The sequence below is a fragment of the Myotis lucifugus genome, unplaced genomic scaffold, assembly GCF_000147115.1.
Source record: "Myotis lucifugus unplaced genomic scaffold, Myoluc2.0 scaffold_13, whole genome shotgun sequence".
NCBI classification, from domain to species: domain Eukaryota; kingdom Metazoa; phylum Chordata; class Mammalia; order Chiroptera; family Vespertilionidae; genus Myotis; species Myotis lucifugus.
This window is the reverse complement of record NW_005871061.1, coordinates 1,115,073-1,132,612: the sequence shown is the minus strand read 5'-3', so window position 1 is coordinate 1,132,612 and position 17,540 is coordinate 1,115,073. Positions and strand designations below refer to the sequence as shown.

At 40.4% G+C, this 17,540-nt stretch overlaps 1 protein-coding gene across 1 annotated transcript; it reads right to left on the bottom strand.

Annotated features, from left to right (window-relative positions):
• Positions 1-2,137: 2,137 nt before the first annotated feature.
• On the bottom strand, positions 2,138-16,877 carry XKRX (XK related, X-linked). Its single transcript, XM_006084684.3, has 3 exons — positions 15,489-16,877; positions 11,110-11,378; positions 2,138-3,780 (listed from the first exon to the last, which is right to left on the bottom strand). Exons 1-3 carry the CDS (start codon positions 15,821-15,823, stop codon positions 3,035-3,037), a joined length of 1,350 nt encoding a protein of 449 aa, XP_006084746.1. The 5' UTR covers positions 15,824-16,877; the 3' UTR covers positions 2,138-3,034.
• Between the last annotated feature and the right edge of the window lie 663 nt (positions 16,878-17,540).

The window sequence follows — 17,540 nt, the reverse complement described above, 5'->3', positions numbered from 1 at the left end:
AGTGATTTTCAACCTTTTTTATCTCATGGCACATATAAACAAATTACTGAAATTCTGTGGCACAATGATCTAATAAAAAATAGGTATAATTTTGATTCATTCACAGTGTATGGCTATTGTTGCATTGGCTGTTGTCATTTTTTTATTTGACAATCTAAGAGAAAAGAGGTCAGTGTCCCCGACTAAATAGTCAGGCATTGCATGATTAAAATTATTGCGGCACGATGGTTGAAAATCTATGGTTTATATAATACTAGTACAATTCTTTACCATATTCATTTGCCCACACGTGGCCCACCAAATTTCCAATATGGGAAAAGTTGTTGTTATAAAAGCCCATTTCCTTTCCCCCAACTTCATGGTTCTGCCTTCCTCTTCCAAGACCAATTTTCTGGCCCAATCTCTGCCTTCTCTCCCACTCAGTCAGACTTGCCGCTACACTAGTACCCTGCGTTGCTTTAATATTTCAGAGGTAAAAAGAGAATAGTCAATTAAAGAAGTGTTTGCAGGTGAGAGGGGGCATTTCCCCTGCCCCACCATCATATTCCACAATTCCATCTTCTGTGTATCTAGAAGACTGCTGTAGAACAGAAAGGCCACCACCTATAGGAGATACTGAAGATTCATTAACATAATGTATCACTAGAGTCTCTTCTCCTTGGGTAAAGGCAGCAGGTTTTTCAGGTGAGAAGTTGCTCCACACCCTTCACCCTAAACTTTCTGCATTCCCGGGATATTAAGTCACTGAGGCTAGGGAGGATACCTTGGGAAAATATTCCTGGTTCAGTACCAAGACATGCTTTTCCACCCTGTGTATCGCCTCTCTAGCTCTAATTGGCCTGCCTAGCCCATTGTCTCTCTCTCTCTCTCTCTATGTTCCCACAGCACACACCCTTTAAGTAGTTGATTCACATGGCTTTTATGGAGCAAATTATAGTTCCACACTGCTTCTGCTTTTAATATAGGACATATTAACCACTGGGTAGAAATTCTTGTTAGAATACCAAAAAGGCAGTATGTTCTTCTGGAGGTCTGATAGATTATTTCTTTCAAATTCACCTTAAATCACATAGTTAGAAGACAGCAGTGCAAGCTTTTTATGACCATCTAAGTTTCTTCTTCATCATGAAAGATGGACTGAGGGAGTTGGGTTGAAAAAGGAAATCTCCACTGCTCCAAAGCAAGTCACTTCAGTTCCCCCAAATTAAGTACTTTCCAATCCTTTTAGCCACCAACAGTGGTTGAAGATGTGAAAACCACACTAGATATACCAGAAAATAGGACAATTCTGGCTAACAACTCTGCTACTTATTTAAAAGAGGGAGCTCCTGCAACATGTCCTGACTGAATAAGACAGTGATGGCGAACCTTTTGAGCTCGGCGTGTCAGCATTTTGAAAAAACCTAACTTAACTCTGGTGCCGTGTCACATATAGAAATTTTTTGATATTTGCAACCATAGTAAAACAAAGACTTATATTTTTGATATTTATTTTATATATTTAAATGCCATTTAACAAAGAAAAATCAACCAAAAAAATGAGTTCACGTGTCACCTCTGACACGTGTGTCATAGGTTCGCCATCACTGGAAAAGAGGAAGGGAAATGGTTAAAGTTAAATTCTTAGCACAATCCCAAGAGTAAAATTGGATGGGAATGAGAAGTCTTAGGTTGGAATATTCATAGCTCCTCACAGCAATTGTGGTACTACTACATGCCACTAGTGAGTTCTCAACTTCCTGGTTTGTGAGGGGCAAGCATTAGTTAGGTAACTGCTGGGATTCTTGGTCCCAATAGGCAGTGGATATAGTAACCTCAATTCCTTCATTACCTTAGAGGCATCCAGGTGACATCCTCATCAAAATATCCAAATGATTTGAGATGTAAGCATTGAGATACACGAGAATGGGAGACTTGCATTCATCCATTAGGGGTATGGGAATGATAAACATATGCTCCAAATTAGAAAATAAAATCCCATGTCACATGATTTACTGTGATCTTATTTCCCTCCTCTGCCTTCACTCTACCTTAGGGTGTCAGCCACCATCTCAACCCCAAACAACATGAAGGTGATATCCAAGCTATTCTCTCTCCCTTAAAAAAACAAATCAACAAAATACTCAAGACAGTAGAAGACACAATGAAATCTTCATTTCTTACACACATTAGAAACATTTTTAATTACAGTTCACCTTCTCTGAGGTTCATATCAAGTAGTAAAATGCCAGAAGCACAGAAAAGCCGGGTTGGAGGGAATCCCTGATAATGAGCTACAAAGTGAGAGATTTTACTCAACCACTCCACTGTACGTACAAGCTGCAGGCCTATGCAGGTCCCTGAGAAAAAGTCATTCTGGCATATGCCCTGAAGGAATCCTACTCTCCACTCCCTCCTCAGAGTGTGCCTACAATAGGCCACTGAAAAGAGAGGTCCTTGATGAATGATCATTAGTAAAATCCTAATGGAAAGCTAACTCATTTCGGGGGCAACTCTTTTAATAGTAGGGTTTTTTCTTCTTAACCAGAGTTTCTCATTGGAATTAAAGACTCCAGCTACACTTACATGTACCACATTAGTCAGAATTTTTCCTGAAGGGTAAACATAGTAAGTGGTCACATCCTCTGATCAGTCAGGATATATTCTAGTCCGATTCTGGGCTTTCAGCTTGGCCTCGGGAAAGCTCAGTAATGCACCTCAAGCAAATGAGCAGAGCTAGAAGGTCACTGAGAGCCTAAGGTGCATGGAGGTAAGTTATCCCATAGGGAGACGAGACAGCTGACCTGAGTGGGAGGAGTGTAAATGCTATCTCGGACCCTTCTGAATATATGGTGGCTATCTTGGTGTCCAAACATAGCAGTCGATCTTAAGGAAATAAAACCCATTTGAGGGCTGCTCTTTCTTCTGAAAAGCTTACCAGAAAACTCAGGAAAACATTCTGGTGGGTATTCAGCTATGAGCCTCATCCCCTCCTTAAATTTCACAGTTGTTCTTGGCCACCCCAAACCCATCCCCAAATACCCAGGAGATAGAATTAGACAACACTTTGCCTTGCTTCAGCATCAAATGATGGCTCCAAGTTCTCAACCCTGCCCCGAGGGTGCCGGTGGCAACAGACACAGTGGAGGTAGTCCACTATGTTGTGGGTGAAGAGTGAGCGCAATGGATGCAAGTACTGAAAGAAAAGGAGCATGAAACCAATGGAAATCAGGTAAGCAATAATGAGCTGCAAGGCAATCAAGGAATGGCAGTAATTCAATAGCACTTTCACTCCAAAGAACTTAAAAACCAGGACCATGATCACATTCTCTACCAATCTCACACTATAGTGCAGGCCCATATGTCCCCAGTTCTGACCTTTTTCAACAAGGTCCCTGTCTGCCAACTTCAACTGCAACGCTGACCAGCAAGAGAAGTTGATGCCAGCATAGAGTACAGTAATGGAAATCAGCACCACAAGGGTGCCAACCTGGCTGAAATTTTTTTCAATGTTATTGGGCATCTGGGCACCACTCCTCCAGAATTTAACCCAAGGCTCAAAGAGGATAATCAGGAAGTTGAGCAATAAGAAGGGTACAGCCTTCAATTTCAAAGTGGCTGAGAAGAGCACCAAAATCAGGAGGCGGGAAGTAATTTCCAATGTCCTCCAGATGGTGATGCAGAGAACTTCTAGTGGCCCGAGGCGAATCTTGTATTCATCGTACTTGATCTGGATAGCCAACATATTGCAGAGGGTAGCCCCATAGGTGACAGATATCAGGGAAAAGACCATTAGCACAACTGTAAGGAGAAAAAACAAGAAACAAAAAATAGGCATTAAGTCAATGTTGATGAAGTTTATATTCTGACCCAGAGGTCCAGAAAGATGATAGGGAAATTGAAGGCCCCAGTTAAGAGCAAACTCATGTATGAGCACAGCTATGTAAACAAACAGCAAACCCAGAAACAAACTGGAAAGAAATAAACTAATATATGTATTTTCATAAGGATTATATCAGTTTTTATAATATTTTTCTATGTTTCTTTATTTTCTAAATTTCCCATGATGAACATATACTGTAATATTTTGATAAACATACAAACATACACAATGAACTTTTTAAAAAGAATTGATCTCAAAACTAGCATCAAGAGGTCACTAACACAAGAGGAGCACATATAAAGACAAAGGACAGTATCTACCTGATGAAACAGGCTTCTGAGCAAACAATGAAAGAGGCAGAAAGAGTTCTTAGCTGAAAAATAATCCAGTCTTAGAAGATTCACAGAGAATGCCTTTGGTTATAGAAATTCCTTCCTTGATGTGGTTCTGCTTCAAGGAATTAATCTTGTTTGTGAGTGCTTCAAGAATGTGTCAAAATGTATACTGGAAATTCCATGAGGGCAGAAGGGATCATGTCTATTTTATTTACTGTTATATACCCAGAGCCTAACATACTGCCTGGAACATAGTATGTGCTCAATAAATGTTTGTGGAACTAATGAAGAATTCTGAGTTTAGAGAGGCAGCTTAAAATACTTATGTTTAGAAGTCCTTGGTTCAGCTGTGTGGAAGCTTGTGAAAGTCACTGAGTAACTATGTACCTCAGTTCCCCCAATTCACTGAGATACTCTAGAGCAGTGGTTCTCAACCTTCCTAATGCCGCAACCCTTTAATACAGTTCCTCATGTTGTGGTGACCCCCAACCATAAAATTATTTTTGTTGCTACTTCATAACTGTAATTTTGCTACTGTTATGAATCGTAATGTGAATATCTGATGTGCAGGATGTATTTTCATTGTTACAAATTGAACATAATTAAAGCATAGTGATTAATCACAAAACAATATGTAATTATATATGTGTTTTCTGATGGTCTTAGGCGACCCCTGTGAAAGGGTCGTTCGACCCCAAAGGGGTCGCGACCCACAGGTTGAGAACCGCTGCTCTAGAGTTACTTGTATTAATCATTATCGATGGCAATTTGTCACCCCAATGTTTTGGTATACCTTAGAAATTGCCAAACTTCCAGGAGAGTGGTTTAAAATATAAAAACTCCATTTCCTAGCCTATAACATCCATACCACTGTATGTTAGAGTAGGGGCCTGAAGGATTAGAATACTTCCTAACCTGCTATACTAAATCTTAACTATAGATCACACCATGGCCCCTTTCTTTTATTCCTTTATAGCAAAGAATACTGATAACTAAGAAATATCTAGTGCTCTCAAGGAGACTGAGAGGGTCTGAGGGGTACTTATTCAAAAACCAAAACTACTTGAGCTTTATGTTCCCATGAAAACACTGCATCCAGGGAACTAGAGCAGTGAGATAATCTGCAAGAAAAGTGACAACATCCCCATGGAAATCCAAAAGGATTTGTTTGCTACATCTTTTTCAGCTCTAAGTAGAGTGTTGGAATCTCAAAGACTAGAATGAGAGACTTTCTTAAAGGCTCCATTCTTAGCTTTATTATTTTTATTTTTTCAATTTTTATTAAGATATAATTGATATATAACATTGTATTAGTTTAAGGTGTGCAACATAATTATGTGATATAGTCCTAGCTTTCTAAACTACTCTCAGTCCCATCCCGAAGACTTAATGCTCAAGAGTTGGGAACATCGAAGTGTACATACATCTATCCAAGTGTGGTGATGCTTTCCCTTTATTAGAACTCACTTACTCAGAGTAGTGTAGTAAAAGAAGAAAAGGCTGATGCTTCCAAATAAATGTAAAAACACCTTCTATCTGTCTCCCCACAAATAGAATCATGCCGTAAGAGATCATAATACTGTGAATGAATTTGATCACCTATGCTAATCCAGATGCCTCCAAAAGAAAAGGGGATTAGAAAAGGGGTAGCAAGAAGAAGATAGGAGAAAAACTAAACCTAAAAGTTATTTATAAGATTGTATTGTCAGAAAGTTTTTGTAAAAGCTTCCTTTACATTCCTTGCATAGTAATATGTTAGAAACACAGGCTCTAAAGGCAGACATCCTGAATTCCAATCCAGTCTTTGCTACCTTTTACTTATGGAACCTTGGGAAATTTGCTTAACCTCTCAGTGCTTCTAATTCCTCATTTGTAAGATGGGGATAATAATAATAATTATCTCATAGGATTGTTGTGAATATTAGATGAAATAATTACATGTAAAGGGATTAGAGAAATGCCTGGAACATAGTAAATGCTATCTGCTAGCTACGATCATCATCATCATCATCATCATCATCATCATCATCATCCCCTATTTCCAAAAGTGTAGTTGGGTGCATTTACTTTGGCACTACCAGGACACTTTGGAAATCAAGCAATTTTAAAACTGATAGAACACGTAGAAATAGCCTTACAAAAATGTGAATGACCTATAACAAGAAAATTATTCTTGCTATAGGACCTGCATACTTATGGCATATATTAGTGATGGTGAACCTTTTGAGCTCGGCGTGTCAGCATTTTGAAAAACTCAAACTTAACTCTGGTGCCGTGTCACATATAGAAATTTTTTGATATTTGCAACCATAGTAAAACAAAGATTTATATTTTTTATATTTATTTTATATATTTAAATGCCATTTAACAAAGAAAAATCAACCAAAAAAATGAGTTCGCGTGTCACCTCTGACACACGTGTCATAGGTTCACCATCACTGGCATAGATTGTGGTGAGATTTCATGGAGGTATAGTTGTCTCCAAACTTATCAAGTTGTGTACATTAAATAGATAGAGGTTTTCATTTATTAGTTGTATCTCCAACAGTGATTTAAAAATATTTAATGAAATGGAGAAATATATCATCTTCTAATATGAAATTGATTGATCCTGTAAAGATATAAATTCCTTCCAAAATAGCCTAAATAATTTCATGTAATCCCAATAACAGAGTCAATAAACTGTTATTTCATTTACCATTGTTATTGTTTGCTTTGTTTTGTTTTTTGGTGGGGGAGTTGACAAATTGATGGTGGAAAATCATCTATTTGGAAGATCAGGATAAATTGCTCTATCAGATATGAGTTGTGAAAGGCCTTTGTTAAAAAGTCACAATATCTAAAAGCAATAAAAAATGTAAATACATAAACATTTAACCCTTCAAAATGCCAGAAGATACAAGTATAGTGTTGATCTTAGACATGTGTTGTGCATATGTGCTACATATTACATGTATGACACGTATAATGCACATTTAAAATATGTGTATAGCCCAGCCAGGTGTAGCTCAGTGGTTGAGCATCGACCCAGGAACCAAGAGGTCACGGGTTCGATTTCTGGTCAGGGCATATGCCCAGATTACGGGCTCGATCCCCAGTCAGGGGCATGTAGGAGGCAGCCAATCAATGATTCTCTCTCAGCATTGATGTTTCTATCTCTCTTTCCCTCTCCCTTCCTCTCTGACATCAATAAAAATATATTTAAAAAAATAAAATATGTGTATATACACAAAAAACATACACATGTACACATACATACTTATCCAGAGCAGATAAAAGATTAATAGCCAGAATATATAAATAGCTCTTATAAATTAATAAAAAGATAAACCACTAGAAAAAATGACTAAAATATGTAAATAAGCAATTTAAAGAACATAATGACCAAACATGAAAAGATGTAGAGCTTCATTCATAATAAATAATGCAAATTATATTTTAAAATAAGTTATTTTATAATTATACAACTAAATAATATTTAGCTTAAGATATGAAGAAACAAGCACATTCATATATTGTTGGTGAGAATATAAATGCATACAATCTTTTTTTTGGGGGGGGGGGTTATTTGGCAATACTGATAAAATTCTAAACATGCATATCCTTTTACCCAGAAATTCTACTGCTCAGGATTTATCATACAAAGTCTCATTCCAGTACACAGATGTTCACGGGAGCATAATTTATAATTAGAAAAATATTTTGCATGAAAAATTAGAAACAAACTTCAATCCTACCAAAAGAAGACTGGGGAAATAAGAAAGAATGGTCCAATTCATATGAGGAAAAAATATATTATATACTTATCGTTATTATTATTTTTAATAGATTGGGAGCATCTTTTTTTCTTTTTTAAGGGGTTTACCTTTTTTATTTTTAAATATATTTTACTGATTTTTTACAGAGAGGAAGGGAGAGGGCTAGAGAGTTAGAAACATCGATGAGAGAGAAGCATCGATCAGCCGCCTCCTGCACACCCCCTACTGGGGATGCCCCCGCAACCAAGATACATGCCCTTAACTGGACTCAAACCCGGGACCCTTTAGTCCGCAGGCCAACGTTCTATCCACTGAGCCACACTGGTCAGGGCATTATTATTATTATATGTGTATGTATAAATAATTGTTGAAGAAAAACATACTGGTTCACTTTTGAAAAAGACTGCTTAACAGAATGTTTAATGCAGTTCTTTTTTGGCAAAAACATACATACATGAATATGTTGTACGTATGTTTATATTTACACTAGAGGCCTGATGCATGAAATTCGTGCAAGAGTAGGCCTTCCTTTCCCCGGCTGCCGGCATTGGCTTCCCTCTGGCACCCGGGACTCGGGCTTCCCTTATAGCCTCTGCTTCATCCAGAAGGCCGTCCGGGAAGATGTCCAGAAGGACATCTGGTCTAATTAGCATATTATGCTTTTATTATTATAGATAATAAAATTAAGTCTGGAAGGATATATACTGAATGATTAATAGAGATTACCTTTTGGAAGTGAGATTACATCTCCTCTTTTATATACATTCTGTATGGTTTTGAGTCTTTACCTTATCAGATTTTTATAATTAAAAAATAAGGATAAAAATAGTATTACCTTAAAATTTTTTTTAAAATAAGGACCCAAAATAAAAAAACAAGATCAGCCCTAACCGGTTTGGCTCAGTGGATAGAGCGTCGGCCTGCGGACTGAAGGGTCCCGGGTTCGATTCCGGTCAAGGGCATGTACCTTAGTTGTGGGCACATCCCCAGTAGGAGGTGTGTAAGAGGCAGCTGATCGATGTTTCTCTGTCATCGATGCTTCTAACTCTCTATCCCTCTCCCTTCCTCTCTGTAAAAAAATCAATAAAATATTAAAAAAATAAAACAAGATCATGATAACAATTTCAAACTATATACTAGTACAGCGGTTCTCAACCTGTGGGTCGCGACCCTTTTGGCAATCGAACAACCCTTTCACAGGGGTCGCCTAAGACCATCCTGCATATCAGATATTTACATTACGATTCATAACAGTAGCAACATTACAGTTATGAAGTAGCAACGAAAATAATTTTATGGTTGGGTCACAACATGAGGAACTGTATTTAAAGGGCCAGAAGGTTGAGAACCACTGTACTAGTAGAAGGGTATAAAGTAAAAAGTAAAAGTTGGCTGACTCATTTCCACTCCCCAGAGGTAAATTGTTTCTTGCATATCTTTCCATAAATTCTTCTTTGCATATACAATTACCTGTAGGTCAATTGATTTGTGTGTGTATTACTTTTGTAACATATACATATTTTAATTAGATGATTTGATAACCCTCAAAATTTTCAGGAGGAAAAGCATTATCATTCCTTTCTCCTCCCACTATTGTACATTCTACATATGTGAAAAGCTTCAAGACCAATAGAACTTCGTGAACAATTCTTAATGGAGAAAAATACGAAAGAGGGAAATTTTTCTCCTTACACTTATTTGAGACATGGGGCTTTGCCAAGCAGGGTCAGTACCTAATAAGAAAATGGTCCAAAATTGTACCCACAGCTGTAGCAGCTCCAGCCCAAGCAGATGAAGCTAATCTCAGGCTATTAAAAGTCATTAACAGTACTTTATCTCAACTTTGAAAACATTAATTAATATTTCATCCTCTGCCAAAGTTCTTACTCATCTCAGGATCTCTCTTTTCCAAATGGGGAATTAAGACAAGGACCTCTTTGGTAACTTCCTCCAAAGATCACAGAGAAGGTCAGAACTGGGATCAGGTGTGACTCTCAGCAGTATTCACTCCACACCCCATCTCTTTCTCCCCCCTGGAGTTGGGAGAAGTAATTAAATCACTGGCTTCCAAATGTGTCTGATCAGACTCAACTGGCAACATTAAAAAATAGAGATTCCTGCCCTGGCCGGTTTGGCTCAGTGGATAGAGTGTCGGCCTGCGGACTGAAGGGTCCTGGGTTCGATTCCAGTCGGGGGCACATGCCCAGGTTGTGGGCTCGGTCCCCAGTGGGGGACATGCAGGAGGCAGCCAATCGGTGATTCTCATCATTGATGTTTCTATCTCTCTCTCCCTCTCCATTCCTCTCTGAAATAAATAAAAATATATTTTTAAAAAAATACAGCCCTAACTGGTTTGGCTCAGTGGATAGAGCATCGGCCTGCGGACTGAAGGGTCCCAGATTCGATTCCAGTCAAGGGCATGTACCTTGGTTGCGGGCACATCCCCAGTGGGGAGTGTGCAGGAGGCAGCTGATCGATGTTTCTCTGTCATCGATGCTTCTAACTCTCTATCCCTCTCCCTTCCTCTCTGTAAAAAAATCAATAAAATATATTTTTAAAAATACAGATTCCTATTCTCCCCACACTCAGATTGATTCAGGTCTGAGTAGAAAATGTAACTGTAAAAAGGAACTTCATGATCAGTAATATTGGGGAACCTCTTATTTAAATATGGTCATCCCTAAAGAAACCAAACAAACAAAAAATCCTCAGTATAATTTAAACACTCTAGGCTAGAGAAAATGTCCTACTGACTGCTGGGATTACTAGCTTCCTCTGAGAGCATTTATTACTAGCCCAGAGAGGGTTTTTCTGTGGCATTATTAGTCTAAATAGCTTACCTCAGTCTAAGAAATGTGGCAGACCTGAGATGTCTGGATTCCCAAGTTCTTTGACTATCTATCAGTGCTATCCAGAACTTTCTACAATGATAGAAATGTCTGTCACATATGTGCTGTCCAATAAGTGACCACTAGCCACACATAGCTATTGAACAATTGAAATATAACTAATATGTCTGAGAAAGTAATTTTTATGTAATTTTTTCATTTTAATAGCCACAGGAAGCTGTTGGCCAGTGTATTAGACAGCTCAGCTCTAGATTTCTAAGACCCTTGATTTAAGTGGAGCCCTCCCCAATCCTGACTCTACTCACCTCTACCCAGGGGGACCTCTGCAGAGATCAGGGTCACATAGAGCTGATAGGTCAGCTGGGGCACTGAACCCAGGAAGGCTTGGATCTGTGACATACGCTTGTAGGCATTGCGGTGCATAGCCAGGGTCCGGATGGAGTGGCCCACCTCCCATTCTATCAGCACCTCCTCGCCATTTATTAGCATCTTCTTTCGGGTGAGGCTGACATAGGGCTCCTCCTGCCCCTCTTTCTTCAACAGTGTGAGGTACTTAATCATGGCCTCCAAACATCTGCAGAGGTAAAGCATCACGGGAACTTAACTAAAGCTGTCTTGGAAAGGGAGGTTTTAGTGGGGGGCGGGGGATAAGTCAGAGAGGTAGTGTTACTTTTTGCCATTCCTTCTCTCCCATTCTACACATTTCTTGTGAGTCAAAGAGTTGGTGGTGCCTTCTGCAAGTTACTTAAATCTAAATCCTTTTTGTTTCTTTTTCAGTCAGTCACCCACCACCTAAGAACACCATTTCAGAAGTGTCTCTTTGAGGAATTAAGGAATTGCTTTGCCTCCTTAAGAATAAGCCCACAGGCAGGAAAGTGCCTTAAACATCAAAATATTAAGTAAACAATGTGTTGAGAGAGAATAATGATGTTCCAAAAGGCCCTGGTTGTCATAAAGCCTCAAGTTCCTGAGGTCAAGTGTTCCTTATTCAAAGCATTCAGCCCCATAATTGGGGCTTTTGAGTTCTGCTTTTTCAAGACAAAACTCACAACTATGAGTATCTCAGCTAAACAAGTCTTTTTTAAAAAAATATATTTTATTGATTTTTTACAGAGAGGAAGGGAGAGAGATAGAGAGTTAGAAACATCGATCAGCTGCCTCCTGCACATCTCCTACTGGGGATGTGCCCGCAACCCAGGTACATGCCCTTGACCGGAATCGAACCTGGGACCTTTCAGTCTGCAGGCCGACGCTCTATCCACTGAGCCAAACCGGTTTCAGCTAAACAAGTCTTGACTGGGATCTAGAGAAAACCTCTCACATACATGGGAAAGCCATTTAGCAACAAAGGTACATAAGAGACTTGACAACTTAGAACCTAATGTACTATATATCTAGGGCATCTCAAAAGATCTCTCTATGGGTTGCTTTTGGGGCCTATGGACCTGTTTGGGAACAGCAGCCTTTTAAATTCCATTATCTCTTTACAAAGAAGGAACCATACTTATAAGAGCCTACTGCCCTTGAAATAGTGATAATACCACATTTCCTACTGTACCCTTTCCATCTCCCCCATATAAAGAAGTCAGTCGAAGTTCTGATGTAATGAATAGAAGACAAGCAACTAGAACATCTTGTTTTGAAACACCTGAATTACCATTCCCTCTATTCACCCTGAAATGAATGGAAACCGTGGACTATTCCTTATAAGTAAGAGCAGTTGTGAAAATTAAGCCATCTTTTCTGATAGGCTGAGGGGAGGTGGGGGGTATATTTATCTTGCCCACCACCCTTATCACATAGTGGGTAATTGATAAATGGGTATGTGCTGAATAAGTGAAAGAGTGAGAAAGAAGTAGAGAAAACAAGGTGAGAAATAATGGGAGGAGAGGATAATAATAATAGCAGCATAATTTAACAAAAAAAATAGACCACAGACAAGCAGAGATGTATATGCTCCCTAGGCCTTTGGCTCCCAAGAGGAACATGTGCTAGCTGCCATTCTCCACGGGATCCCTTTGAGATGGGTGCTTGTAAGACAGCCTGAAGCATGTAGTTCGAAACACCCACTTTATAGGGACAAACTCTAAAACCCAGGAGAGAAAAAGATAGGAGAGAACAGAGAAGAAAAAAAGCAACATTCTCTTCCTATTCAGGGAAAATGCCTAAGTGCATTTCTAACAAAATATTTTAGATTTTAATCCAAGCTTATCAATGCTATTGCTGAATAGAATTTTGAGGGTGGCAGCTGCATAAAGCATTCTCTTTTATGCTTCTAGTCTTAAGGATATTTACTGGTTTAAGTAAGGGTGTTTGCCTTGTTTATAAGCTTCAGTAAATTAGAGTACATTTTCATTTCCAGAAGTTATCTTTGCATTTATATAAGGGAGCCCAGCCCTGCAAGTGTGGCTCAGTTGGATGAGCACTGTCCCATGCACCAAGAGGTCAAAGGTTCGATTCCCAGACAGGGCACAAGCCTGGGTTTCAGGCTCGATCCCCAGTAGGGGGTGTACAGGAGGCAGCCAATCAATGTTTCTCTCTCTCATGCTCTCACCTCTCTCCCTCTCTCTCTTCATCTCTTTCTAAAATCAATAAAAAAATATTTTTGGAAGGGAGCGGGGTCCTCCAAATACCTTCATGTGCCTAATAGCACTAATCAAGTTCCTACCTACCTAAAAAGTTATTTGACTTGAAAATAAGCATATTGAGGATATAATTTATGAGCTTTTAATTGTTTTTCCCCTGCTGTGGGGCTAACTGACTGATATTATAAATGCTTTCCAATCATTTCTAGTGGAAGCTAAATGACAAAAATAAAATATAGTATTCAACAGTCCATATGGTGGAGTCCAAATCAAAGATGGCTTGGGAGGCCACAAAGCAAAAGGGGGAAGTCAGAACTGGGGGCTGGTATGAACTCGCTAACATTTGCATCTTGAAAGTGCTTTATCTATTAACTCAAAATCTTGCATTTGAAAAGGGAGAGAAGAATGGATTCCATGCTCCTCTAGTGACATCTCTAAATTTCTTGCTTCTAGGTTGATGAGGTCTTCCTTTTACAGCTTAACTTCAAAGATTTAGAACTGAAAAGGACCTTTTTAGATTACCTAGTCCAAAGGTTAGATATAGGCCAGCTAAGTCACATCTGATCAATAGTTGTGATTTGTTTGGCATACACCATGTTTTTATTTTATTAGTCATGTGCCAAAATTTAAAATCATAGTATTTCATATCAAATTCTATTTTTGGGACCTTCTCCTGAAAAGCTGGGGGATCTGGCAATATTGGGTCTGAATTTCAACAGGGAAACAATGGGTGGGAGCTCTAGAGTCTGCTTCAAAGGAGGCAGATCATGTGGACTCCAATTGCCACAGTCATCCCTACTCTCCATCATTTAACATGGAACTTTATTTTCATTTATCATCACACATAAAGCTACTGTTTTTTTCATACATGGCCCATTTTATTAATTTGTGATGCCTGCCTGGCCTCTGTAAGCATTTGAGAGCCATGATCTAGCCCATACAACCCATTTATTTTACAGATGAAGAAACTGTGGGCCAAGGCGTCTTCAGAGAGTTTATCAAGGCCATGCAACTAGTCAGTGACACAGTTAGGGCTAAATAACAGGTCTCCTAAATTCCAGGCCACTGTTTCTGTTTATATCTCATATTTGCTCTGATGGAGCCTAATCAATTCCTCCCTGTTTAAACATATATTGTTAAAATTTTAAAGGGGAAGTTCCATTCTTAATCAGCTTTGGACCGTGTTTATTTCCACAAGGATAACATATTTTCCCATTAAAATTACAACATCAGCACTCTGACCCATATTCCTCGGCTGACTGTAGGTTTCTGCCTCTCTTGCAATCAAGACAAACTTGGTCCATTCCTTTCTCCTGACTTCATAAGTTTTGCAACATCTCCCTATCTGGGTAATCCCATAGCGTCCAGATGAGACTGCTGACATAGATGCCTGTCTCCCTGGGATACGGCACATTCTTGTATCTTCAAGGCAATCGAATGGAAATACTTGATGCTACTACATTGTGCTACAGCATCCAGATGGACAAATGGACCATCTTTCTTTGCCCTTTTCTAACCATTATCCTTTACTTTAAAAAGATACAAAGAGATAAACAGGAAATGTATGAACTAGCAGAGAAAAATGAATTACAGTGAACTGGGGTACCAGATGACCACAGATGGCTTAAAATATCCAGCCCAAGCAGTTCAGGATAAAGAAATTGAATGTGAGATAGGATGTATGGGTTAGGAACATTCATTCAATTTATAGAGCATCTAAAAGCCAGAGTCAAAATAACACACTCTTCAGTTAAGTATGGCCTATGTGCACAAGGTGACCATGTCAGTTGATCCCTACCAATTTTCCCAACCCAAATCCAGATAGCAAATATTGTCTAATCTAGTTGTATCAATGGTACTATACATAGTTTTGGAACACGGGTACATGTCACATGTTCATCTTGGTGGCATCTAAGACTTCAGATAAGATTTTTTGGATGGTAGGCAGGGAAGCCAAGAGTAGGAGGAAATGAGAGAACCAATTGGAGGCACAGTATCAGTCTCGTAAATATTAACTTCATCTTTCTCTGCACAAGTTCGGGGTAGTGGTGGGGGGAAGGGGAAGAGGGGAGGTGGGAAGAGATCAAAAGGTTACTCACCTGATAACAGGTCCCAAAAGTATTAGATGCATAAACAATGAGAGTGGCTTGTCTTTGGCCAGATCTCTGTGGACAAAAATGAGTGTCAACTGGACCATAATGGATGAAAACATAAAGAAGGAAAGGGTGTATGCCATCCAGTAGGTTTCACTATTCTTTCTATAGATTCTAACCATGTACAAGGCCGATGCAGCCTCCCCACAGTACAGGAAGGTAGAGAAAAGGATGCTAAATGGAAAGGTAAATCGAGGGTTGGCCCCACGGATGACATCTTCCTCCAGAGATGAAATCGGATCCACATTTGGCTCCTCGGGCATTTCATAAACTCGGTCCATTGTCAAGGTTCTGAGCGTTTGGGTCTGGTCTTCAGAGAGAACCCTTCCCAACCCCCCCTAAGAGAACCCTGAAGCCACTGCAGTCCACGTATTGGTGAGAAGAGCTGTCAAGTCCAATTCCAGAACGGAGATCTAATAGAGCAGGAGACCCCTCTCTTCTAGTCTCAAATTAGACTTGTTGAAGTCTGGGATGGAGAGCCCAGGAGTACCACTTTGAACTTGATTCTTGATTGGCTCGGGATTCCAATTGTCAACATACGTGCTCTGAAACTTGGACAAGGCAAAAGCAAGCATTTTTGTGCCCGGTCCAGAATCCAGTTCCAGGCAGTTGAAGGGCCATGAGGACAGCCGCTCTAACACTCAGCAGCTCCTCTCGAGGAGTCCTGACCAGCGTGCCCTCTCAAATCAGCCAAGTACTGAGCCAGGGTAGTAGAGGGGGAGCAGCCTGAGTGGCTCTTAGCTTGCCTTCTCGTCCGGTTCTCTCTCAGGACCCAAGCTTAGTCGAAGGTTCTCAGGATGGCTCCTCCGATTCCGCAAGCTCCGCCCCCAAGGCCGGAGCGAGGCCACAACCCTGTCACTGAGCGCAGTCTTCGGGAAGAGAAGCTGAGCGCGCGCGCTACAGGATTAAGAGAACGCTGGAGGGGCTTCTTTCCCACGAAAAAAGTTTGCTTGCGTGAAGCATGACGTGCGGGGCGCCAACCTGGCCGGGCAGATGTCGCCAAACTTGAGTGCCATCTGCTGCCGGATGCTGCCGGGGTCCTAGTTCAGCTGTGAGAGGACGGTGGCTTCAGGAACTAAGGCACTGATGACCGGGGCTGGCTAAAAGGCAGGAACAACTGGGGCCAAACAAAGCCCGCTTGGAGTTCCAGGGCGGGATGCTCAGTGTGGAGAGGAACGACAAAAAGGGGCTTGGACCGATCTTCAGAAGCACTTCTCGCCAGGACTCCGGACCCCAAAGGGAGCCACAGCTATTGTCTTCCACCAAGCCGCAGACGCCTGCTTCTACTCCGCCCTCCCTAACTAGCTTGCTCCCACACTCGCTCAACCCACGCTTGGGCAGGTGTGTCTCTCTGGGCCTCGGGGTTGAACCTCCCTAGGTCCTATTGCCCTCCAGATAATATCACCGTGTAGTTGAGGGAAGACCTGGGAGGCAATTGGGCCATGGCGTTTCCTTTCAAGGCAAGACTCTATGCAGCAGAGGGAAGACAGAAAATGATAGGGGACGGTCAAGACTCCAGGTTAGCCCACAGACACTGGAAGCTCATATTATATGCCTTGCTTTTTCCACTTGCAAAATGAGGCCAGTATAGGCACTTTAGAATGAACATACAGGTCTTTGGCAGGAAGGTTCTGAAGAGGTGCCAGAATATAAATAAACTGGACAGGGGCCAAGAGAGCTGTTAATAAAAACGAAGAGGGGTGTCTTAAAGAGCCCTGAAAATAGCCTGGATTCTTAAGAGCAATACTTCTCCACCTCACTGAGCTTTTATTTTCATGCCTTCATTTGCATAATTCTAAACCACAGAGAAAACATCTGCATCCTGATGGTAATATAAATGTAGCAGAGCCTGTGCCAATCTCATTTTGCTGCAGGAATTTAGTAAAAAGAATCCATGTGAGGAGTGGCCAAGTAGCAGCCACCAAAATAATGAAAGACTTAGTCTTGTTTTCGTGTTGGTTTTTAAAATCCCTGCAATTGCTGCCTCCTTCTCCAAGG